Source organism: Dryobates pubescens, chromosome Z (genome assembly GCF_014839835.1).
Source record: "Dryobates pubescens isolate bDryPub1 chromosome Z, bDryPub1.pri, whole genome shotgun sequence".
Lineage (NCBI taxonomy): Eukaryota > Metazoa > Chordata > Aves > Piciformes > Picidae > Dryobates > Dryobates pubescens.
The window spans coordinates 80,274,340-80,299,647 of record NC_071657.1 but is presented as its reverse complement, the minus strand read 5'-3'; the positions used below and the strand labels follow the sequence as shown (position 1 = coordinate 80,299,647).

At 44.1% G+C, this 25,308-nt stretch overlaps 1 protein-coding gene across 4 annotated transcripts in view; it reads left to right on the top strand.

Moving 5' to 3' along the window:
* The window catches only part of PIK3C3 (phosphatidylinositol 3-kinase catalytic subunit type 3), a 90,679-nt gene extending 74,811 nt beyond the window's left edge, over positions 1 to 15,868 (top strand). For all 4 annotated transcript variants that reach the window (XM_054178107.1, XM_054178106.1, XM_054178105.1 and 1 more), the window contains 2 exons: positions 6,061 to 6,186; positions 15,089 to 15,868. In XM_054178107.1, the coding sequence (XP_054034082.1) occupies positions 6,061 to 6,186; positions 15,089 to 15,103 (141 nt within the window). In that variant the 3' untranslated portion in view covers positions 15,104 to 15,868. The remainder of the gene's footprint in view (positions 1 to 6,060; positions 6,187 to 15,088) is intronic.
* Positions 15,869 to 25,308: the final 9,440 nt, after the last annotated feature.

Genomic DNA, 25,308 nt, shown 5'->3' with positions numbered 1-25,308 from the left:
TTCTGATTTTAATTGGGGTCTCACAGAGTGCTGGGATCTTTTGGAGGTTTGGTGGCTTTGTTGTCCTCAGCAAAAGCATAGTTAGAACTGATACATGGTTTTGTTATTTTACCAGTCATCTGTCCGTATCATAGCATTTTGTTTAAACTGTTCTAGAAAGCATAGAATCATAGAACGATAGGCTTTGGAAGGGACCTTTGAAGAGCGTCTTATAGAGCACTTCAAATTTAACTGAAATATAATAAAATTTTTAGTCCTGGAGATTCATACAACTGTGTAATCCTGGTCTTTAATGTTTTGTTACTGAACTACCCACTGTGCAGGGGATAGGAGGTGGACAACTTGAAACCCTGAAGTTGAATGTCAGTGTCTTGAGGGCTTTAAATTAGGTCTGAAGGGGGTGGGTGAGGAAACCAGTCTCACTGGAGAGGAGAGAGCGCGGGACACAAATTAGGGTTAACTGAGCTGAAGTGCATGTACACCAACACACACAGTATGGGTAACAAGCAAGAACTGGAAGTCCTGGTCCACCAGGAAGACTATGACATAGTTGCCATTTCAGAAACATGGTGGGACAATCCACAATTGGAGTACTACACTGGGGGCATACAGGCTCTTTAAAAGAAACAGGTGAGGGAGAAGAGGAGGAGGGGTGGCTGTGTATATTAGGGAGTCACTCTTTGCCACAGAGCATGAGGTGGAGGATGAAGGGATTGAGAGCCTGTGGGTTAAAATCAGAGGGAGGCCTAACAAATCTGACATCCGGGTTGAAGTCTGTTATAGACCACCCAACCAGGATGAGGAGGTAGATGAAATACTCTATAAACAACTGGAGGCTGTCTCAAGATCATCAGATCTTGTCCTAGTGGCTAACTTTAACCTGCCAGATATCTGCTGGGAACTTAATTCAGCAGAGAGGAGGCAGTCCAGAAGATTCCTGGAGTGCATGGAAGACAGCTTCCTGATGCAGCTGTTAAGTGAGCCTACCAGGGGTCAGGCTCTTCTTGATCTGCTGTTCTCCAATAGAGAAGGGCTGGTGGGAGATGTGACCGTGGGAGACTGCCTAGGGTGCAGTGATCACGAGATAGTGACGTTTTCAATATGCAGGGAGATAGGGAGGAGCACCAACAGAACCTTCACCTTAGACTTCCGGAGGGCAGACTTCAGTGTGTTTAAGAAACTTATGCACAAAGTTCCTGGGTAGCAGCCTTTAAGAACCGAGGGGTCCAGGGTGGTTGGACCTACTTCAAACAGGAGCTCTTGAAGGCACAGGAACTGGCAGTTCCCATGTGCTGAAAGATGAGCCGACGGAGAAGGTGACCGGCCTGGATGGGCAAGCAGCTCTTGAAAGAATTAAGGGAAAAAAAGAGGGTGTGTCGCCTTTGGAAGGAGGGGGAGGCTTCTCGTAATGGATGTTGTTAGATTATGTAGGAGAAAAATTAGAGAGGCAAAGGCCCAGTTCAAACTTAAGCTGGCCACCTCTGTGAAAGATAATAAAAGCATTTCTACAAATACATTAATGCTAAAAAGAGGGGAATTGGACCTGGAGGGTAACACTGTAACTAAAAATGAGGAAAAGGCTGAGGTTCTAATTACCTTCTTTGCCTCAATTTTCAACAGTAAGGCAAGAGTTCCGGATGAGTGGCCTCCTGAGCTGGTTGATGGGGTCAGGGAGCAGTGTGTTGCCCCGGAAATCCATGAGAAATTAGTTCAGGACTTGCTGAGCCACTTGGATACTCACAAGTCCATGGGACCAGATGGGATCCATCCTAGGGTGCTGAGAGAGCTGGCAGATGAGCTGGCCAAGCTGCTCTCCATCATTTTCCACCAGTCCTGGCTCACCAGAGAGCTCCCGGAGGACTGGAAACTGGCCAATGTGGTCCCCATCTACAAGAAGAGTTGGATAGAGGAGCCTGGAAAATACAGGCCAGTCAGCCTGCCCTCAGTGCCAGGGAAAATTATGGAGCAGATTATCTTGGCCACAATAACTGCACACCTGAAGGATGGCCAAGGGCTCAGGTCCAGCCAACGTGGATTTAGGAAGGGCAGGTCCTGCCTCTCCAACCTGATCTCCTTCTATGATCAGGTGACCCGCCTGGTGGATGTGGGGAAGTCTGTGGATATAGCCTACCTGGACTTCAGCAAGGCTTTTGACACCATCCCCCACAGCAAACTCCTGGCAAAGCTGTCAGCTCATGGCTTGGACAGCAACACTCTGTGCTGGGTTAGGAACTGGCTGGAGGGCTGAGGCAAGAGAGTGGTGGTGAATGGTGCCACATCCAGCTGGCAGCCAGTCACTCGTGGTATCCCCCAGGGATCAGTGCTGGGCTCCATGTTCTCTAATATCTTCACTGATGATGTGGATGAGGGGATTTAATCAGTCATCAGAAAATTTGCAGATGACACCAAGTTGGGAGCAGGCTCTCCAGGGGGACTTCAACTGACTGGACAGATGGGCGGAGTCCAGCAGGATGGCATTCAACAAATCCAAGTGCCAGGTGCTGCACTTTGGCCACAACAACCCTGTGCAGTGCTACAGGCTGAGGCTGGAGTGGCTGGAGAGCTGCTAAATAGAAATGGACCTGGGGGCAGTGGTTGGTAGCCAGCTGAACATGAGCCAGCACTGTGCCCAGGTGGCCAAGAAGGCCAATGGCATCCTGGCATGCATCGAGAATAGTGTGGCCAGCAGGAGCAGGGAAGTCATTTTATATTACATGGTTTACTTTGGAACTCAAGAGATTTCAAGTAAGAATTCCTGTTTGTTTTGTTATACGAACTGTAATTCAATGTCTTAGTTTGTTACTGCTGTTGTATCACAGTAAGTACTTTCTCATCTTGTTATGTTTCATCTTGGCTATATTGCAGCAGTCAGTTTGAATTGTGATGCTGAAAAACTTTCATGCAAAGATCTAGTACTCAGCAGTGCTTAATCCTGCTGTTAATTGCAAGCTGATTTTAAGACCTAACTGGGGGTAAATTTCTTTCCATATATATCAGTGTGCCAATCTGCTCCTGGGGAAGGTGAAAACTGAGTTTAAATAGTCATTAATTCCACAGAATGAAGCTGCATCTTAACAGCACTATTTGGAAGACATCCTGAAAAGGTCATCTGTGAACAAATTAGAAGATCACTCAGTGCTTGATTACTAGAGTTGTTTATTACACAAGTTCATTACACTGATGATTTTATTTTTTTTTAATTTGAAACTGGAGTTGGCAATTTTACTCAACTTTTAAATCACTTCATTACATTACCTTTTCTACAAGACTGAAAATACATCTAGTGGGAGTCTGTGCTCTAGTTTGAGGAGGTGTTTAGACTTGTGTGTAACTGCCTTCATGTGAATAGTCCATTAAAATCATCAGGATTCTGCTGTGTGCTTCATAGGCTGTCAAACATCTAATATGTCTGTGGGAGATAATAAAGTTCCTTCTCTTCATGTTTCTTATATAAAGTTCTGTAATGTTAGCCAGAAATATCATTTAAATTTCTCCCTGGTACTTGCTTCTTTGAGAGTTGAAATTTTTGCCATAATCTGTTCTTTCAGACTAATCAAACTTCTTTTGAGGGTAAATAGAAAGAAAATTTGCTTATTTCAACCATATCAGCAACAGAGTTATGACAGTATTTTGCATGAAGCAGTATTTTCTTTCCATACTTGGCAGGCTAATTTACCTTTTTTATTGCCTCATTGAAGAACAGTATTCTGGAATACATTACCTTTTAAGATAATGCAAAGTAATACTAAACTGAAATCTTGACTATTTTGCTATCATAAAGAGGGAAGTGTGGTAAAGGAGCCTATGCCCAAAATTATGCCCCAAATATTGCCCAAACTTGTCCAAACATGTTTTGCTCACATCCCCCCTTCCCCTTCCTTTCTGGAGTGGGTACTCAACCAGAGAAAAGTAAACAAAGGGCCAGAAGTCCCCAAGTTGGGATAAACAACCCAACCTGCCTTTTTTGGAGTAAACAAGCTCATGCACCCACCTTGCAGGATGCTTGTGCTTCTTCCAGGTTTGGGCATAATTCTAGCCATATGCTTTGTCATTTCCTAAAGGTGTTTACCAAGTTTGACTGTTGGCTAAATCCAAGCCTTGAGCACATTGGAAGTATTACCCACATTGTAAGAATAGAATAGAATAGAATAGAATAGAATAGAATAGAATAGAATAGAATAGAATAGAATAGAATAGAATAGACCAGGTTGGAAGAGACCTTCAAGATCATTGTGTCCAACCCATCAACCAATCCAGTCCACCTAAAAATTAAACCATGGCACCAAGCACCCCATCAAGTCTCCTCCTGAAAACCTCCAATAACGGCGACTCTACCACCTCCCCAGGCAGCCCATTCCAATGGGCAATCACTCTCTCTGTAGAGAACTTCTTCCTAACATCCAACCTAAACCTCCCCTGGCGCAGCCTGAGACTGTGTCCTTTTGTTCTGCTGCTGGCTGCCTGGGAGAAGAGAACAACATCCACCTGTCTACAACTTCCCTTCAGGTACTTGTAGAGAGCAATAAGGTCACCCCTGAGTCTCCTCTTCTCCAGGCTAAGCAACCAATCCAACCCACCTAAACAACTAAGCCATGGCACCAAGCACCCCATCAGGTCACCTCCTGAATACCTCCAATGATGGTGACTCCACCACCTCCCCCGCATTTTTGCTCTTTTTCTACTAAGCTCTTTATTGCTTTTGTGCTGTTCTGCTCCGTGCACATGTACTGCCTTTGCAATCCAGAGAGAAGCCTGCTACCTGGGAAGTGCCAGCATGTCTCAGTTTACCTAGAAGCCTGCAAAAAGTCCTTTGCAAACTGTTCAACAACTGCAGTCAGCCTTTTGTCATATCCCAGTCCTGCTGGTAGGAAGAAGCTGCCACCATGCCCTAAGGGAATGAGCCCTTCTGGTAAGGGTACCCAGTTGGAGAGAGAACTAGCCTGCACCTTTTGACAGTTGTAACAGTGCCTGCTACAGCCACAAGACTGCAGACCTGCAAGCCAAAGCAGCCCTTCACATGCCTGCTTTGCAAAGTAAGACCATGAGCAGCCATGGGAGAAGGAGCCTCTACTCACTGTGATTCAGACACATTGTGCTCTGACACTTTGTCTCGTCTTGCTGTTTAGCAGCTGCAAGTGTCTTGTCACCATCTGGTGGACAGGCAGTGGAATTGCAACCTTGGTTCTTAATTGAATAACTTTTAGTTTTCTAATTTGGTTTGAAATTGTTACATTGTACCAGTTCATGGGATATAGCCCACAACTGTGCACTAGAATCGGCATGTAACAATTGTTTAAAGGTTATTAATAATGTTACAGTAATAAATAATAATTATTATGTTTTCATCATTCATATAATTAATAACCTTATCCATCACAGGAGGCTGTATATGCAGTGTCCTTGCTGCATAGAAGGAACACAATGGCAAGAGATGGTAATATCATCTCACAAATACGACCTTACTAAAAAGTTTCTTGCATTTTACTTGCTTTTTTGTCAATTCTTAAATAAAATGAATGGATGGAAGATGTTCAGGGAAGATTTAATTCTGTTGTAGAGTCAGTCTTCTACGTCATACCCAGGAGAAAGCTAAGAAGCAATGTAGATGTTTGGACAGAGGATATGGTGGACAGTTCTTTAATTAAAGAAGTTTTAATGAGCTCAGATGAGAGGAAATTGGACAAATTCAGATAGGACTTAAATAGGCCAATTAATCACCAAAACAATTTGCTTAGGATCTGAAGCATTTTGTCTCAGTAGAAAGACTGTGTAAAAGAGATTCTTACAGATAAACTAGAATTCACATACTTGATCTAGAAATTATTTGATATTGTTTTACTTAGCTCATTATGCAAGACTAAAGTAGGTGAAGATAAGGTTCTCCACAAGTGCTCATATCATTTGAAATACGTCTTTCTGGAAATAAAGCGTAATAGTTGGTAGTAATTAGTTTTCTACAAGTAATGTGAGAATATCTAGTAACTAAATCATTGTTTGCTGCTGTGCATTTCAAATACAATAGTGTGTGTATTATTATAGTCATCTCCACCTCTTTTCCAGGTGCAAGACAAGTTTCGTTTGGACCTGTCTGATGAAGAAGCTGTGCATTATATGCAGAGTCTAATTGATGAAAGTGTCCATGCCCTCTTTGCAGCTGTGGTAGAGCAGATACACAAATTTGCACAGGTGAGATATTGTATCAGTGGTTGGTCTCTGTGGAAGCAAAATAAGGTGAGAGATTGTAGGAGGTAAGTTCAAGACTTAACCATTGCTTATGATGTTTTAGTTAATTTTCAAATAAGTTAAAAGTGTCTTCTTGCTGCAAAAACTGGTTAGCATGCTTTTAGTGGCCCTAGAAAATTTTTTCACACACCTTAGTAATCATACTAAGTGGGACAAAAATTGGAAAGCTGGAGTTCTGAAAGAGGGATTTAGAGCTGCCTTAGCTTTCATTCCCAAAGTAAATGAGTGAAAATGAACTTCTTTTCATTTGTACCTTTGCTAGACTTCCTTACCTGTGCATTGCAGTGAGTTATTCTGATCATTAATAGATGCAGCAGATTGTATAGTAGGGGACATAGATGCTGCTCATAACAGCATCTATGTCTTGTGCAGTGCTGAGTCTACCCCAGAATATAGTCCCCAGTGGCTATGTAACTCCTCTTCCATGTGTCTGTCAGAGACCTCAAAATAGATGAAGATCCTGACAGATAATCCAGCTGTCCAAATTGGGGACTTCAGATGCTGGTTGAGACCTCTTGTTGGTGCAGTGGAAATTGGGGTCCTTGTAGGAGGTGTGCAGTGGTGGGATGTCTAGTCATCAAGTCAAGAAGCTGTTAGAGGAGATCAGCAAACTGCACAATATTGTTGCTGACAAGAAAGAAGTTGACCAGATCTTCTGCAAGACTGAGAATAGAAGATCGTGAATTTCCAGCAGCACTGAGGGAGGGTCAAGAATACATTGTGCTTATTGAGATAGGAAATAGAGAATCACAGTGTGGTGATGGATGGAACCTTGAGGTTTTTAATATTAGGAGGGATAGTTTCTGTTCTACCTGTTATAAATTCAAGGTGACTGGGGGTAGTCAGCATGGATTTACAAATGAGAAATCACGCTTGACCAACCTGATAGCCACTTAAGGTAAAATTGCTATCTCAGTGAACTGAGTGAGAGTTGTAGATACACTTTATCATGTGTTTCACAAGGCTTTGACACTGTCTTCTGTAATACTCTCATAAACAGACTGGTTCAATGTAGACAAGAGAACTGGGCATTGACATGTTGGAAACTGCTGGGGCTTAGAATCTTGTAATCAGTGACACAGACTCCTATGTGGAGGCCTGTCAGTGGTGGTATATTCCAAGGGCTGATACAGAGGCCATTAATGACCCGGATTACAGGATGAGGTGCACCCTCAGCACATTCACAGACAATGGAGAACTGTGATGAGCAGCTGACATACCAGAAGCATGTGTTGCCACTCACAGGGACCTTGACAGGCTGGAAAAATGAGTGTACAGGAACCTCAGGAAGTTCACCAGATGGAAGTGCTAAGTACTGCACTGGATGCAGAGTAACCCCATGCACAAGTAGGGGCAAGTAGGGCCAGTGATGAAGTGGGAAGCAGCTTTACAGAGAAAGTCCTGAAGGTTTGGTGGACAGGTTGCACATGCTGGTGACCAGTAGCAGTGATCAATGGATCAATGCCTGGATGGAAGTCAGTGGCAGGTGATGTGCCTGAGGGGTCCATATTGGGAGCCGTAGTGTCCTCATCAGTGATACAGTGAGACTGGGTGCAACCGTAGCAAATTTGCAGATGTCACTAAGCCAAGTAGTGCAGCTGACGCACCTGATGAAAGAGGATGCCATCCAGAGGAAGTGAAGGCTTGAGGATCTTCCCAATGTGTACAAATACCTGATGGAAGGAAATAAAGAAGGTGAACTCCAGACTCTCTTCAGTGGTGCCTGGTGACAGGACAAGAGACAGGGTGAACAAACTTGGACAGAAAACTTCATCTAAATGTAGAGAGATTTTCACAATGATTATTATCAAACACTGCGACAGGTTTCCCTGGGAAGTGTTAGATTCTCCAGCTATGGACATACTTAAAATCCAACAACACAGTGTCCAGGACAGCCTCTTTCATATTTGATTCTGCTGGAGCAGAATCATTGAATTGTTAGGGTTGGAAGGGACCTCAGGAATCATGTAGTTCCAACCCCACCTGCCACAGGCAGGAACCTCTCACACTAGATCAGGTTGCTCAGAGCCACATCCAGCCTGGCCTTAAAAACTCCAGCAATGGGGCCTCCAGCACCTCCCTGGGCAATCTGTTCGAGTGTCTTACCACCCTGCTAGTGAAGAACTTCTTCTTAACATCCAATCTGAATCTACCCTTTTCTATATTTTTTTCCGTTCTCCCTAGTCCTGTCATTACCTGACACCTTAAAAAGTCTCTCCCCATCTTTCTTGTAGTCCCCCTTCAGATATTGTAAGGCCACAATAAGGTCTCCTTTGGAGCCTTCTCTTCTCCACACTGAACATCCCCAACTCTCTCAGTCTGTCCTCACAGGAGAGGTGCTCCAGCCCACTAATCATCCTCATGGCCCTTCTCTGGACATGGTCCAGTGTGTCCAGATCCTTCCTGTAATAGGGGCTCCAGAATTGGACTCCAGGTGGGGTCTCGCCAGAGCTGAGTAGAGGAGGAGAATTACTTCCCTCAACCTGCTGGCCACAATTCTCTTGATGCAGCCCAGGATGTGATTGGCTTTCTGGGCTGCATGGTCACACTGGTGGTTCACGTTAAGCTTCTCATCCAGCAGCACCCCCAAGTCCTTTCCTTCAGGGCTGCTCTCTAGCCAGTCACTGTCCAGCCTGATACTGTGACATAGTTTGTTCTTATCAGGGATTTAGGAAATTTCAGTGTTTGCCTTCAGTATTAGACGTACGACAAAAAATGAAATTGAGACGAAGAAGGCAGACAGTCATTATCCCAGGCATTTTTATTGATTCTTCAAATGAGTGATCAAATTCCAATGTAAAATGAAGAGAACTGTTTTTATGGCTATCCATTTTGCTAAAGATCTTCCAATTAATCTCGTTTCCTGCAAATTTCTTATTGCATCTGCATATATATTTAATAGAAGTGAGCTTTTATGGGACATGAAAAGGAGTGTAATTATAGGAAAATGTGGCAAAACTTGTTGTCATTTGTTATGTATTACTTTGATTATGATTAGATGGAGAATGGTAATTTCATAAGACATAGTGAAAAATGCCTGGCATCTATCTTGGGATTCAAAAAAAACCCAAACAAAAATGTCATTAGCCATTGCAGAAACTCACAATTAGTTTTAAGTGGCTCCATTATGTGGACCTTTCTATTAACTACACACGGACAGCCACTCTATTTAAAACATGTCTTTTTACTTCATAACATCATAGAATTGTTTTGGTTGCAAAAGACATTTTAGATCATCGAAAGCAACCATTGTCTTGCTCTGTTAAGTCTGGTGCTAAACCATATCCCTTAGCAGCACACCTATACTCTTGTGGTGATAATAATAATAATAATAATAATAAACCAGGTTGGAAGAGACCTCCAAGATCATTGTGTCCAACCCCTCAAGCAATCCAACCCACCTAAACAATTAAACCATGGCACCAAGCACCCCATCAAGTCTCCTCCTGAACACCTCCAATGATGATGACTCCACCACCTCCCCAGGCAGCCCATTACAATGGGCAATCACTCTCTCTGTATAGAACTTCTTCCTAACATCCAACCTAAACCTCCCCTGGTACAGCCTGAGACTGTGTCCTCTTGTTCTGCTACTGGCTGCCTGGGAGAAGAGAACAACATCCACCTGTCTACAACTTCCCTTCAGGTACTTGTAGAGAGCAATAAGGTCACCCCTGAGTCTCCTCTTCTCCAGGCTAAGCAACCCCAGCTCCCTCAGTCTCTCCTCATAGGGCTTGTGTTCCAAACCCCTCACCAACTTTGTTGCCCTTCTCTGGACTCGTTCCAGCAAGTCAACATCCTTCCTAAGTTGAGGGGCCCAGAACTGGACACAGTACTCTTTGGAGAGAATTAGAATTATTAGAATTAGAATTAACTAGGTTGGAAAAGACCTTTGAGATCATTGAGTCCAACCTATCAACCAACACTATCCAATCAACTAAACCATGGCAACAAGCACCCAAGGTGCACTCGAGGTGCAGCCTAACCAGTGCACTGTACAGGGGCAGAATGACCTCCCTGCTCCTGCTGGCCATACTGTTCTTGATGCTGGCCAGGATGCCATTGGCCCTCTTGGCTGCCTGGGCACACTGCAGGCTTATAGTCAGCCTACCATTGACCAGTACCCCCAGGTCTCTCTCTACCTGGCCACTCTCCAGCCACCCTGACCCCAGCCTGTAGCACTGCATGGGGTTGCTGTGGCCAATGTGCAGAACCCGGCACTTGGATGTGTTTAATCTCATGCCGTTGGATTCTGCCCATCTGCCCAGCCTGTCGAGGTCCCTCTGCAAAGCCTCTCTAGCCTCCAGCAGATCAACTTCTGCCCCTAGCTTGGTGTTGTCTGCAAATTTACTGATGATGGACTCAATGCCCTCATCCAGATCATCAATAAAGATGTTAAAGAGCACAGGGCCCAGCACTGGTCCATGGGGCACACCACTAGTGACTAGCCGCCAGCTGGATGTGGCACCCTTCACCACCACTCTCTGGGCTCAACCCTCCATCCAGTTCCTAACCCATTGCAGTGTGCTCCCATCCAAGCCATGGGCTGACAGCTTGGCCAGCAGTTTGCTATGGGGAACGGTGTCAAAGGCCTTGCTGAGGTCCAGGTAGACCACATCCACAGCCTGCCCCACATCCACCAGGTGAGTCACCTGATCACAGAAGGAGATCAGGTTGGTGAGGCATGACCTTCCCTTCCTAAATCCATGCTGGCTGGGCCTAATCCCTTAGCCATCCTGTAAGGACTGTGGGATTGCACTCAGGATGACCTGTTCCATAATCTTTCCTGGCACTGAGGTCAGGCTGACAGGACTATCATTCCCTGGTTCATCCAACCGGCCCTTCTTGTGGATGGGTACCACACTGGCCAGCTTCCAGTCATCTGGGACCTCTCCAGTGAGCCAGGACTGATGAAAAATGACCACCTCCCTTGGGAGCCTACTCCAGTTGTTGATAACCCTTTCTTCTTGTATCCAGTCAGAACCTCCCTGGTGCAGCTTGAAGCCACTTCTTCTCATCCTGTCACTTGTTACTAGGGGAAAGAGGCCAGCATCCGCCTTACTGCACCCTCCTTTCAGGGAGGTTGTAGAGAGCAATAACATCTCCCCTCAGCCACCGCCAGTCTGAATAATCCCAGTACCCTCAGATGCTTCTCGTAGGACTTGCTCTCTATGCTTTTTACCAGCCTTGTGGCCTTCTCTAGACCCACTCCAGCACTTCAATGTTTTTCTTTTAACTAGGACCTAAAACTGAACATGGTATTCAAGGTGGGATCTCACTAGTGCAGAGTAAAGGGTGCCAATCACTTCCCTACTCTTGCTGATACACTGTTGCTGATACAGGCCAGGATGCTGTTGGCCCTCTAGGTCACCTGAGTACACGGCTGGCTCATGTTCAGCCATCTGCCAAACAACACCCCCAGATATTTTTCTGTCAGGCAGCTTTCCAGCCACTCTGCCCTAAGCCTGAAGCATTGCATGGGATTGTTGTGTACTTAGTGCAGGACTCAGCACTTGGCCTTGTTGAATCACATACAACTGACCTTGACCCATCAATGCAGCATGTCCAGATCCCTTTATAGAGCCTTCCTACCTTCAAGCAGATTAACCCAATTTGGTGTCACCTGCAGACATACTGAGGTGCACTCCCTCCTCTCATCCATATAATTGATACAGATATTAAATAGAACTGTCCCCAATACTGAACCATGGGAAACACTACATATGACTGGCTGCCAACTGGGTTTAATTCCATTCAGCACCATTCTTTGTGCCTGGTCATGCATCTAGTGTCCATCCTTCCAAACCATGAGCAGTCAATTTCTTCAAGAGGATTCTGTGAGAGACAGTGTCAAAGGCTGTACTAAAGTACCCATTAGCAGCATTCTCAGCCTTTCCCTTATCCACAATGCCAGTCACCTTGCTGTACGAGGAGATCAGGTTTGTCAAGCAGGACCTGCCCTTCATGAATTCATGCTGACTCACCTGCTTGCCCAGCACATGCTGTATAATAGCACTCAGTATGATCTCAACAAGTATGACCTTCCCTGGCACTGAGCTCAGACTGACAGGTCTGTAGTTCCCTGGATCCTCCCTCCACCCCTTCTTATAGGTGGGACATCACATTGGCTAACTTCCAGTCAGCTGGGATCTTCCCAGCTAGTCAGGACTATGGGTAAATGATGGAAAGTGGCTTGATGAGCACTTTGCCAGCTCCCCAGTACCCTCAGGTGTATGCCATCTGGCCCCATATATTTCTCTGTGTCTAAGGGGTGTAACAGGTCATTAACCAACTCGTGTTGTGGTGGCTTCATTCTGCTCCCTATTACTGTCTTTCAGCTTAAGGATACAAGTATTCAGCAAACAACATGTCTTACTACTAAAGACCATTGAAGGTGTTGAACACCTCAGATTTTTCCTCATTGTTTACAACTGTTTCCCCCTGTATCATGACCTTCCCTCTTCATGAGTTCCCTTTCATTTGTTTTGGATGACTGATGGACTCTCACAGATAATTGTTAGTGCACTTGTGAAGTGGTATTTGTAAGAGTTCAAGGGTTTGATTTAGGTGACCATTTCTTCTTCTGTTTGGACTTGTTCTTGCTTGACCTTTCTTCAGCACTTAAAACTGCTTTTACAACAGCAAGACAGATTTGTTCAGAATATCTGAAATTACCCAAGTACTTAAACCTCAGACTTTTAGCTCCCAAGATGGTGTTTTAAGTATCAGGCACTGACTGAATTTTCCATGTGTATTTTGGGAATTAAAAAACAAGCCCACAGTGTGTATTGCACTTTGAATGCCAAATAAGCAGGTGTGAGCACCACTTATGCAGGCCTGATCCAGTTACCTCCTTTTTCAGTTTTTATCTCTTCAGCAGTCTGATGGCCAGTTCCACTATGGAGACTTCAGGGTTGTTTTCTGTGAGACCCTGAACTCTTCTCTGGCATGCACTGCTGCTGAGTTTGCTATTACGTGCTTTTAGCTTTCTTTTTTACTTTTGGAATTGGGTTCCTAAACTGAAAACACAAGTGTGTTGCTTTGTAAGTGCTTACATCATCTCTTGGATCCATGTGATGTCAGATTCTTTGTGTGTCTTGGAGTTCACCTTACTGCCTTCACTCATGTTTTGTAAACAATCACACTTGCAGGCTTGTCCCTTCTGGGACACTGGGTGTTTTAAAGTGTGAATAGGATACCAAAAGAATAGTCACAAATTGTAGTTGACAAGGCTTAAGTATTTGAGCTCTATTTATATTAAAAAGAGGAAACAAATTACAAGCTCATCCATCAAAATGTAATTAATATCTGCTCTCTTTATATAACAGATGAGATAAGCTATATTTTAGTGATGTTTATTACTTCATTAGTCAAAATTGTCTTTTCTCTGAGGAAGTCTACAACAATTTGCTGCTGGAGTCTTTACAGAGTCTGTAAATTGTTGAACAAATGAACAATTAATGAATCATTGAATTTGCTGTAAAGGGGTCATCTTACACAGTGGCAAATTGAAGCTTTCAATTTGTTCATGTAACAAGCTGCATTGAATTGGCTGCATCTGTGCTTAATAGTAATATGAATTGTCTGGGGAAAAAAAGAATATCTAAACAAACTACACAGGTCTTATAGCACATGCTTAGCAACATAATTGCCACCAATTTTTTTAATTTGAAATACTCCTTACCAATTTTTGTTGTTGTTGTTTAGCAGTAGGTGCTCTATTACTGCCTCCTAAATAGGCCTGTATGGAATCTGTGGTGTCTACTACAGCAGTTAAGAGCTTTTTAATAAGGTTTGTTACTATAGTAACAGTTGTGTATCGCCTTCCTTTATGTTACTCTCTAGTTAGTAGACATAAACCAATCTGGATATTTTGGCTTCAGCTTGATACTGTTCTTTTGTAACAGTATTGTAAATGGAGTTTAGCTCAAAGCAGCATTCTGAAGCATTTAGTTTCTAATGTATTACTAATTTATTATCAAATTTATTATCAAATACACAGATGTTTTTATGTAGTACGTCTCCTTAATTACTTTTGAGACAACAGATTTTTTTATTATCATTAATAGTTAGAATATGTTAATGGTGTACAATAGTGTGTAAGAGGAGGAAATGTTACTTTATACTATGAAGATTTGACAAGCCATTTTTCCCTTGAATCATTTTTATTTTAGGAGCATTATTTATTTTGAAGAAGGAAACAATCTCCAGTTGAAGCAACTAATTTCACATTTTATTTCCCTTTTATATTGTCAAACCTGTTACAATGAAGTCTGATGTAAAGTTGTGATCAAAAAAGGCTTAATCTTGGACAATAAGGGGTGTCCCACATAAAATGTAGCTGCAGAATTTGGCATTGTACTAATCCTCAGCTGCTGTCTGCTTAGGAGCAAACTTGGTTTAAGCAGTATATTAGAGTATCTTCAAGCCATGATTCTACTGCTGCTCTATCCCAGGATGCAGCTGTGGTTCCTTTCCTTCAAGATAGGCCTTCTATTTTCCTCCTTTTGGATGCCCAAATGAAATAGGGAACATCTACCAGCAGGATTGTGTAGATCAGGTGAAACCATTTGTCAAAGGATTGATAGAGTTGGTTTCCATGTTTTTTTTTAGTCTGAAGGGTTGTGAAAATCATGTCTTGAGACATTTCACTATTTTCAAACAGAGAGATAAGTTCACACGTAATTATCGTTATTTGATAGTAAAGCAAATGGAATAAATGCTGTCCTTTGTGTGTGTTTGTTGGTTGTTGGTTTTGGTTTGGTTTGGGGTTTTTTGTTGTTGGGTGTGTGGTTTGGTTTGTAATTTTTGTTTGTTTTGGGGGTTTTGTTTTGTTTTCTCTTAGTACTGGAGAAAATAAACCTTTTGCCTGCCTGTGGTGGAAACAAGCAAATGCTCAAGAGACTTTCTCAAGCCCTTGTGGACTTCACAAGCAGTTTTGGAAGGCAAAACCTGCAGATCTGAGAGCATGGAAAACTGAGTGCTCAGGAGCTTTTTGAGGCTGTGTTCACTGAAGGTTTAAAAACAACCAGTTTTTAAAAGAAAATGGGGTTTTGTACTGTCTTTGGAGCTCAGATGCTATGGAATTTCTTTTCACTGAAAACATTCAAGCTTCAAAGGTTGAAGTAAGCAACTTCCTCTCAAGCCAAAGATAACTGGAAGAGGCTGGATTTGATGGTAAATTCTTGCACCTATTAATATATTTTCTTATTTTAAAATATAAATAATTGCTGTTGTGAACATGAGTATGTACAGAGTTACAGCTGTAAAGCTACATTTCCACAGTGCAGAAAACCCACAAAATTACGGCAGTCTTCTCCTTTCCCTTCCCATTGGCTTTGTTCCTTGAGGGAGTTTTAAATGTAATTTGTATAATACTTTATTCCATGCCATAGCCAATGCTATCCTTTAGAAAGGACAATCATTTCTTCTCTGCTTACAAAAATGTTTTTAAGTGCTGATAAGTTAACCAGCTGTGGGAAGCCAGTTGCATCATCACTAACAGGCTCAGCAACAGGAATGCACAGTGAGCTGTTTGGTATTTCACACTTTAACTCTGAATGTTTCTGTACAGTGATTATATATTCTTGATTCTAATAAACTCTTTGTTGTTGCAGTCGTGAGTGTTATATTTATAAGAGGATAAATTTCACAGAATCACAGACTGTTTTGGGTTTAAAGGGACCCTCAAGTTCATCTAGTTCCAACCCCCCAGCTATGGGCAGGGACACCTTCTACTCATCCAGGTTGCTCAAGGCCCCATCCAACCTGGCCTTGCACACTTCTCTTTAGTAAGAGATAAATAACTTTTGTGTTCTAACCGGTGCTCAGAAATGAGAGCAGCTTGGGGAAGCTTGGATTTACCTCTTAACAGCTATGCCAATTATTGCCATGACTGTAGGCCCAAAACCAGAAGCACCAACAGCCTATCTGCTGTAGGTCCAACCACATTCTAAAGAAGCAGTCAGGTGCACAAATAGTATGAATTATTCTTAGGCAACATAAATTCACTAAGCTACAGAACCATGATATAGCTTTAAAGTACAATTACAGTCAGAAATGATCTCCTGGAGAAGCACCTGAGGTATAAGGTCACAAATCTTAGCAAAATCCACCCCTTTTTTTTTGGCAGGGGAAGGAGACAAACCCATTGATCTGTCTTTTGGTGTCAAACTAAATTCCCTCCAAATGAGATATGAAATTGGTGTAGTATTTATACCTCATTATCTACTGTTGTGCAGTGTATAGGTGGGACTGTGGTCATCATCATTCCTGGTGGTCATCAGTTGTTTCTTTATCAGTTGCACAAGACAATTCTTGGTTTTGGTGTAACTCATCTGGTCATCAGTGTCACAGATGGTAATTGGAAGAATGGGATGATGGGCCTCTTTTGCCCCTCAGTTCTTCCCAGTACCATGGCAGCACAGACCACCTGGTCTCCACCCTGTCCCTGCTCGGGTCACCATGTGCTCATCAACAATGTTGGTCTTTTTCAACTGTTGTATGGTCACCAGTGAGCTATTCTGCCAATACATGATATACCCTAGAACTATTTGTACCTCTTTGCTTTTTGCAAGGATTTTTACTTCTCAGTTTGCGTGATCACAAATCAGGACTTTTGTGCCACTTGAGTTCATAATGAATCTCTTTTGAATTATCAGCAATGTAATTAGCTCTTCATAAGTCTGTGAAAAAGGTGTATTGGGTTCAAAGGTGTATTGGGTTTGGGCTGAGCTGGAGTTAATTCTTCTCAAAGCATCTTCAAGTGCTGTGCCTTGCAGTGCTGCAGCTGAGCGTTGATAACACACCAGTGTTTTAGCTACTGCTGAGCTGAGCACACATACTGTGCTTTTCTGACATTTCCCCACCTCAAGAGTATGCTGACCCAAATTGGCCAAACGAGTATTCCATGCCATATGACATCAGTTCAGATATAAGAACTAAGTGAAAGAAGGAAATGTGGGGGATTCATCCATGCCTTCTGTCCTCCAGAGGAACCACTATTTGTAGAGAGCCCTGCTTCCCAAGACCAACCACTGTTCTGCTGGTGAGAAGTAGAGATTAACACCTCTCCTTGCTTTTGCGTCTGTGCAGTCTATCACTTGTGCTTGTTAGTATCATCAATTTGCTTCTATCTTATAACTCACTTTTGTTATATTTTCCCCTTTCTCCTGTCCATTTAAGAAGGGAAGTGATAGAGTGGCTTTGGTGGGAATTTGTGTACAAGCCAGGGCCAGACCACCACAAAAAGGCACTTCTACATTCCAGTACTTTTTAAAATGATTTAAGTCAAGAAGAAATCCTTCCTAGTTATGAATATGAGGACTGACTTGAATCTGAGTCTGACTGATCTTTATCAGTCAGTCTTACAGTGTGCTTTTACTAGCAAACACCAGAAGAACTTTGATGGAGGAAAGGCCATTAGGGTTGTGGTGGGCCCCTAGTTACTTCAGCATTACCCAAATTTGCTAGATAAGCACATCACTGGTTCAACTCCTGTTTTCTTCTGTATGTGCAACTTAGAGGAGGTATATGACCCTGGCTAATTAGTGTTTGTGTTAGTTGGCAAAACAATATCGCAGGATCCACATCAGTAGCTCTTACCATTAGCTGACTCTTGCTTGGAGAAGTGATATCTCATGTTCTTGTGGATTTCATTTGGTGTTTATTCATTGGAAAGAAATACATACTTCTCTTACTACCTCCATTTCACAGAATCACAGGGCATTAGGAGCTGGGAAGGACCTCAAAAGGTCCAAACCCCCTGCCAGAGCAGGATGACCTATACCAGATCACACAGTGTTACAATTTATGAAAATTTATATGCTGGTAATATAAAATATGAATTATTATTTATGAAATAGCAAAAAAAAAAATTAGGCTGGTTTGCTTGGTTGATGATAGCTAATTACACACAAAATGTGTTAATAACAGTAGGAAAACAGTCTAGGAAAACCCACAAACTAAGAATTAAGGGGAACAAATAGGAAGAATCATATATGTGATAACAAACTGCAATGCCAATTTAGGTCACGAGATGGACCCCTCAGCTTAAAAACGGAGCCAAGCAATAGGTAAAGCTAAGATTCAAAACCTTTTAGAAACGATTCGGGAAATTAGCTGAAATTACATAACTGCTGGGCTGTTACTCAGCAGAAAGTTTGCTGGGTAATGCACTATCCAGAGTTGTGATTTGTAATCCAAAAGGCAAGGAAAATCCAAAATGGTAAACCTTAAAACAGAGGAAATGTGAGAGAGCAAACTGCTATGTTGAAGAGCTTTGTAGCTGGGACACATTTCCACTAGAGCAAAGAGCTGTTTGTCCTGGAGACATGAACACAGCACGTCCTCAATGCAGTCCAGAATCCACTAATGGGCTTTTCAAATCATCCCCTATAAATTCCCCTCTTGAAATGGCCCAATGGTAGGTTACCTATTAAAATTTAAACAATCAATTCAAAATGTTGTGCAGAGCACAAACTGCACACACATTCTCAAAGCTGGCAGTCACATGTGTTACAGATTACATGAAGCATGGGGCTTAGTTCTCACTCTCCCCAGCCAGGCTTGATGGCATCTGCCTGTTGTCTGCTTCTCCACTTCACCCTGGAGCCTGTAATGGCACGGGGGAAGGAGGGTGGTAGTGGCAAAACACATCTGACTTGTTGGTGCCTCTCCCAGGATCACACAGGAATGTATCCAGACAGGTTTTGAATATCTCCAGAGAAGGAGACTCCACAACCCCCCAGGGCAGCCTGTTCCAGTGCTCAGTCATTGCAGTGAAAAAATTTTTCCTCATGTTTACATGGAGCTTCCTATACCTCAACCACTCATTGGCCCTCCTCCATTGCCTCCAAGAAGAGCCTGACTCCATCCTCTTGGCACACACCCTTTACATATTTATAAACATTAATGAGGTCACCCTTAGTCTCCTCCAAGCTAAAGAGACCCAGCTCCTGCAGTCTCTCCATGTAAGGAGGATGTTCCACTCCCTTAATCATTCGTGTGGCTCTGTGCTGTACTCTGTCAAGAAGTTCCATGTCCTTGAACTGAGGGGCCCAGAACTGGACATAATATTCCAGATGTGGCCTCACCAGGGCAGAATAGAGGGGGAGGAAAACCTCTCTTGACCTACTAACCACACCTCTTCTATTACACCCCAGAATGATGACCCTCTGTAACAGTCTCACCACCACACCCTCTTGGCCCTCCCTCACTGGAGGGGAGGGATGCCATCCAGAGGGACTAAAACAGGCTGGAGAGGTGGGCACAAGCCAACCTCTTGAGGTTCAACAAGACCAAGTGCAGGGTCCTGCATCTGGGTCGAGGCAATCCCAGGCACAAATACAGGCTGGGCAGTGACTGGCTGGAAAGCAGCCCGGAGGAGAGAGACTTTGGGGTGCTGGTGGACGAGAAACTCAACATGAGCTTGCAGCCCAGAAAGCCAATCAGATCGTGGGCTGCATCAAGAGAAGTGTGGCCAGCAGGTCAAGAGAGGTGATTCTCCCCCTCTACTCAGCTCTGGTGAGACCCTACCTGGAGTACTGTGTCCAGTTCTGGAGCCCCTATTACAAGAGGGATATGGACGTGCTGGAGCGTGTCCAGAGAAGGGCCATGAGGATGATCAGAGGGCTGGAGCACCTCTCCTATGAGGACAGACTGAAAGAGGCTGTTCAGTCTGGAGAAGAGAAGGCTTCGAGGTGACCTAATTGTGGCTTTCCAGTATCTGAAGGGGGCCTACAAGGAGGCTGGGGAGGGACTTCTTAGGATTTCAGGTAGTGATAGGACTAGGGGGAATGGAATGAAGTTGGAGGTGGGGAGATTCCAACTGGACATGTTGAAGAAGTTCTTCCCCATGAGAGTGGTGAAACCCTGGAATGGGTTGTCCAGGGAGGTGGTTGAGGCCCTGTCCCTGAAGGTGTTAAAGACCAGGCTGGATGAGGCTCTGGCCAGGCTGATCTAGTTTGGGGTGTTCCTGCCCATGGCAGGGGGGTTGGAACTAGATGATCCTTGTGGTCCCTACCAACCCTGACTGATACTATGATTCTAAGAGCGCACCGCTGGTTCATGGTCAACCACTAGGACCCCCAGGTCCTTTTCCCCTTCACTGATCTCCAGCAAGTCAGTCCCCAACCTATACTGATACCTGGTGTTGTGCTTGCCCAGGTGTAAGACTCTACACTTGCCCTTGTTGAATTTCATTAAATTCCTCCCCACCCAACTCTCCAGCCTGTCCTAGTCCCACTGAATGGCAGCACAACCTTCTAGTGTGTCCGCCACTCCACCTAGTTTGGTGTAATCAGCAAACTTGCTGACAGTGCACTGTTCCCTCATCTAGGTTGTTGATGAATATATTGGATAGAACTGATCCCAGTACTGACCCCTGAGGGACTCCATTAGATACAGGCCTACAACTAGACTCCATCCCATTGTCCATGACTCTCTGACCTCTTTCCTTCAATCAGTTCTCAATCCACTTCACTACCTGATCATCCAGATTTCCTCAGTTCAGATGCAAGGATGCTGTGGGAGATGGTGTCAAATGCTTTACTTAATCAAGATAAACCACATCTACTGCTCTACCATCATCTATCCACCTGGTTATGTCTTCATAAAATGTCATCAGGTTGGTCCTATGAACTCCTTCTTCATAGATTACTTTGTGGTATCTTTCAAAGATATTTCTGAGAGCATGAGTTTTTCAGACATTCAGAGGAAATTCTAAAAGAAAAAAAATCTTTGAAGGAGGATCTGGCATGTTCATGTATGATGTAGAATCTTAGAATCATAGAATGGTAGGGGTTGGAAGTGACCTCTGAAGATCATCAAGTCGAACCACCCTGCTAAAGGAGGATCACCTAGGGCAGGTCACACAGGAATGCATCCAGGCATGTCTTGAAAGTCTCCAGAAAAGATTCTACAACCTCTCTGGGCAGTCAGTTCCCATGCTTCATCACCCTTACAGTAAAAATACATAGAATACATAGAATACATAGAATAAACCAGGTTGGAAGAGACCTTCAAGATCATCGCGTCCAACCCATCAACCAATCCAACTCCGCCCAAGCAACTAACCCACAGCACCAAGTACCCCGTCAAGTCTTCTCCTAAAAACCTCCAGTGATGGTGACTCCAATGTTTTCCCTCATGTTGAGGTGGAATTTCCTGTGTTCCAATTTGGCCCCTGTACCCAGCACTGGTTAGGCCACACCTTCAGTACTGTGTCCAGTTCTGGGCCCCTCAGTTTAAGAAGGACATTGAGACTCTTGAATGTGAAGGGCTACCAGGCTGGTAAGAGGCCTCAAGCAGAAGCCCTATGAGGAGAAGCTGAGGGTGCTGGGATTGTTTAGCCTGCAGAAGAGGAGGTTCAGGAGAGACCTGATTGCTGTCTACAACTGCCTGAAGGGTGGTTGTAGCCAGGAGGGGGTTGGTCTCTTTTCCCAGGCAACCAGCACCAGAACAAGAGGACACAGTCTCAAGCTGTGCCAGGGGAGGTTTAGGCTCGAGGTGAGGAGAAAGTTCTTCACAGAGAGAGTTGTTGGCCATTGTAATGGGCTGCCCAGGGAGGTGGTGGAGTCACCCTGGAGGTGATTGGATGTGGGTCTTGGTGCCATGGTTTAGTAGTCATGATGTCTTGGGTGACAGGTTGGGCTTGATGATCTTTGAGGTTCCAATCTTATTGATTCTATGATTCTATGATTCATTGCCCCTTTTCCTATCACAGGACACCACTGAAGAGAGACTAACACCTTCTTGACATCCAACCCTCAGATATTTGTAAACATTTAACAGATGTGCTCTCATTCTTCTGAAGAATAAACAGTACCATGTCTCTCAGCCTTTCTTATTAAGGCAGATGTTCCAGCCTCTTAATCATTTTCATAGCCCTCCATTGGAAACTGTAGTATATTCCTGTCCCTCTAGAGCTGGAAAGCACAGAATGGAACACAATATTATACATGTGGTCTTACCTGGGCAGAGTAGAGGGGGAGGAGAACGTCACTTGGCTTTCTAGACACAGTTTTCAATGCACCCCAGGATGCCATTGGCCTTCAAATATTCCCTTGGAGGTAAACCAACACCCAATAGCTGATGAGGTAGGTTTATCTGATCCAATGAAAACTCTCTGTCACTTGCACCTTAAGGACACTTGACTGGAAGAGAGGAGAGGATAACAACAACAAAAAAGAGGAGATAAGTAAGAAAGAAAGATACCAACACTCTTGGATCCAATGACACCTTCACAGGATTAGTCCAAGTCTTTGATGGTGGGTGTAAATCCAGTCAGGGATTCTGTGGTAGATGCAACACTCTGGATGCAAAAGGTTGCTGTCCTTTCATACCCTTGAGGTATGGGGTGGTGTGAGAAATTGTTTTTAATATTTGGCTTTTGCAAGGGGAATTACTGGGGACCGTGGGGTTCCATCGTTGGGCTGATTGGTTGGTGATGGTCTGTATTGTGTGGGGCATTGGGAGAGAAAGGTGAGGCGCCAACATGTCTAAAGACTGGCCAGGTCAAAAGTGCAGGTTTTGTCTCAGTCCCTATGGAGAGGGGTGGGAGCATGCTGGGGAATATATGAATATGTTTTAATATATTAATATGTATGCTTGCTGTCCATATAAGTTCAACTTGTGTTGTTAAGGTGCGCCTCTAGCAAACTCGCTATGCGCCCAACGCTGTGTTGCCTTTATTTTATAATAAACTGGTTATAAATTTCAGCAGCAAGTTCGTTTCTCACAGTGGCCTTCTCAATTCACAAAGGGAGGTCATGCTGATTTGCAGGAGGTTGTTTCTGTGTAAAGCCCATCTCAGGTATTTCCATGGAAGTTGCAGTGGTTTAGAGCAATGCAGAAATTGTCTCTTTCCATTGTTAAACCATCTACAGGAACAGTTCTGGCTAGTATCCTGAGAAAGGAAGTCACAGAGCCATTAAGGGCCATCAAAAGCCATTGCCTTGTCTATTCAGGCCAGATATTGCCACGCATTGTTTGAGACAATAGAAAGTCAGGCTCTCACAATCATTTTTGGCAGAAAATGTCCCTGTTCTTGTAGTCAGTTACCAGGCTTTGTTGTTCTTATGTACAATCTAAAATAAAAAGCACTTTCACAAAGCTTTTGGGAAATACTGGCTTTGGAAAGGAAGAGGAACAGAGAATGGCAGTCTTACCTCCTCTCGAAGTGGGGGTAGCAGCAAAGAAAGGATATCTAAATGGCTTTCCTTTTTTAGTCAGCAGAGGTTTTATCTCACAAGACCCAATGTTATCAGTGGATGGTGAAATACCATGGTAATTATGAAGTATCTGAAGCTGTACATTTAAGGAGTCTTAAGGGAGTCACTGAAGACAGATTGCAGGTGGCTTGTGTTAAAATACATTTTTGTGAGCTCTTCAGCTGATGTGATGATTCTTTCTGATACTGAAGCTACTTGAAGTGCAATAATTGTGTCCTTCTTTCCTTCCAAGCATCTGTGATTTAGACGGGAGCCAGCCAGCATTACCAAATGCAGCAAAGAACATTCCCTAAGACCTTTGGGGTGTTAAAGATCGTGTATTCATTTATGCATTTATTTAGGCACTGGACACATAGGGGATCCCTCCATCTAAGTGTCACAAAACCAGTAAAATTCAGAGAAAATATGCTTACATCATACAAATATATCTACAAATACATTTGTAGCAAGAGGAGGGGCAAGAACAACCTCCACTCCTTGGTGGACACTGAGGGAAACATAGTAACAAAAGATGAGGAAAACGCAGAGGTACTTAACACCTTCTTTGCCTCAAATTTTAATAGCAGGACAGAATGTCTTCTGGACAACTGGCCTCCTGAGCTGGCAGATGGAGTCACGGAGCAGTATAGTTCCCATGTGATCCAGGAGGAAGTAGTTACAGACCTCCTTAGCCACTTGGATCCCCACAAGTCCATGGGACCAGATGGGATCCATCCTAGGGTGCTGAGAGAGCTGGCAGATGAGCTGGACAAGCCACTCCATCATTTTTCAGCAGCTCACTGGAGAGGTCCCAGGTAACTGGAAGCTGGCCAATGTGATGCCCATCCACCAGAAGGTCTGGAAGGAGGAAGCAGGGAATTTCAGACCCATAAGCCTGACCTCAGTGCCAGGCAAGATTATGGGACAGGTCATCTTGAGTGCAATCACACAGCACTTACAGGACGGTCAAAGGATCAGGCCCAGCCAGCATGGATTTAGGAAGGGCAGGTCCTGCCTCACCAACCTGATCTCCTCCTGTGATCAGGTGACTCACCTGGTGGATGTGGGGAAGGCTGTGGATGTAGTCTACCTGGACTTCAGCAAGGCCTTTGACATTGTCCCCCACAGCAAACTGGTGGACAAGCTGTCAGCCCATGGCTTGGACAGCAGCACTCTGCTTTGGGTTAGGAACTGTGTGGTGAAGGCACATTATGCCCAGATACTGAATCTTGTCCCAGCGTGTGGACAAGTTACCCCTCCTTCAGGAGGAAGACAAAAGCCAAGGCATTAGCCAGGCCAGCATGCACCCAGCACATGCAGTGCTCGTGCAAACGCCAAATATGGCAGAATTCTAGCTTCATGCTTTCCATAGGCTGAAGCTAGTTGTTTATGAGCGTGCCCATTGGTCAAACCCAGCCTCAAGGAAATCTATAAGTATCACTCCAGGTGGTAAACAAGTTGCCCCCTCTTCCACTTTGTCTCTGTGCTTGCTCAAGAGTGTAACTCCAAGCCGCAGCCTCTGCCATTGAGTTTATTGCTGTTTAGCTTCTGTTATACATGCACGCATACTAAAAGCCTCTGCATCATGAGAAGCAGTTGGAGAATCATCTCCACAGAGGGAGGATGCTTCGCTGAGCCCGAGGAGCCCAGCATTGCCACAGCCAGTCGTATTGACCGGAAGAGCCCACCATGCCACCGGAGGACTGGACCAAGCCCTGAGGGTAAGACCTGCCCAGTTGCTGGGGAGAAGGGACTTGATTGAGATCGAGTCCACAGTTGCCTAGCCCCGCGGTAGCGGGAGAGGAGCCGCGTAAAGCAGCTGCACTCTCTCTCCGAGGCTGTTTACCTCAGCCCC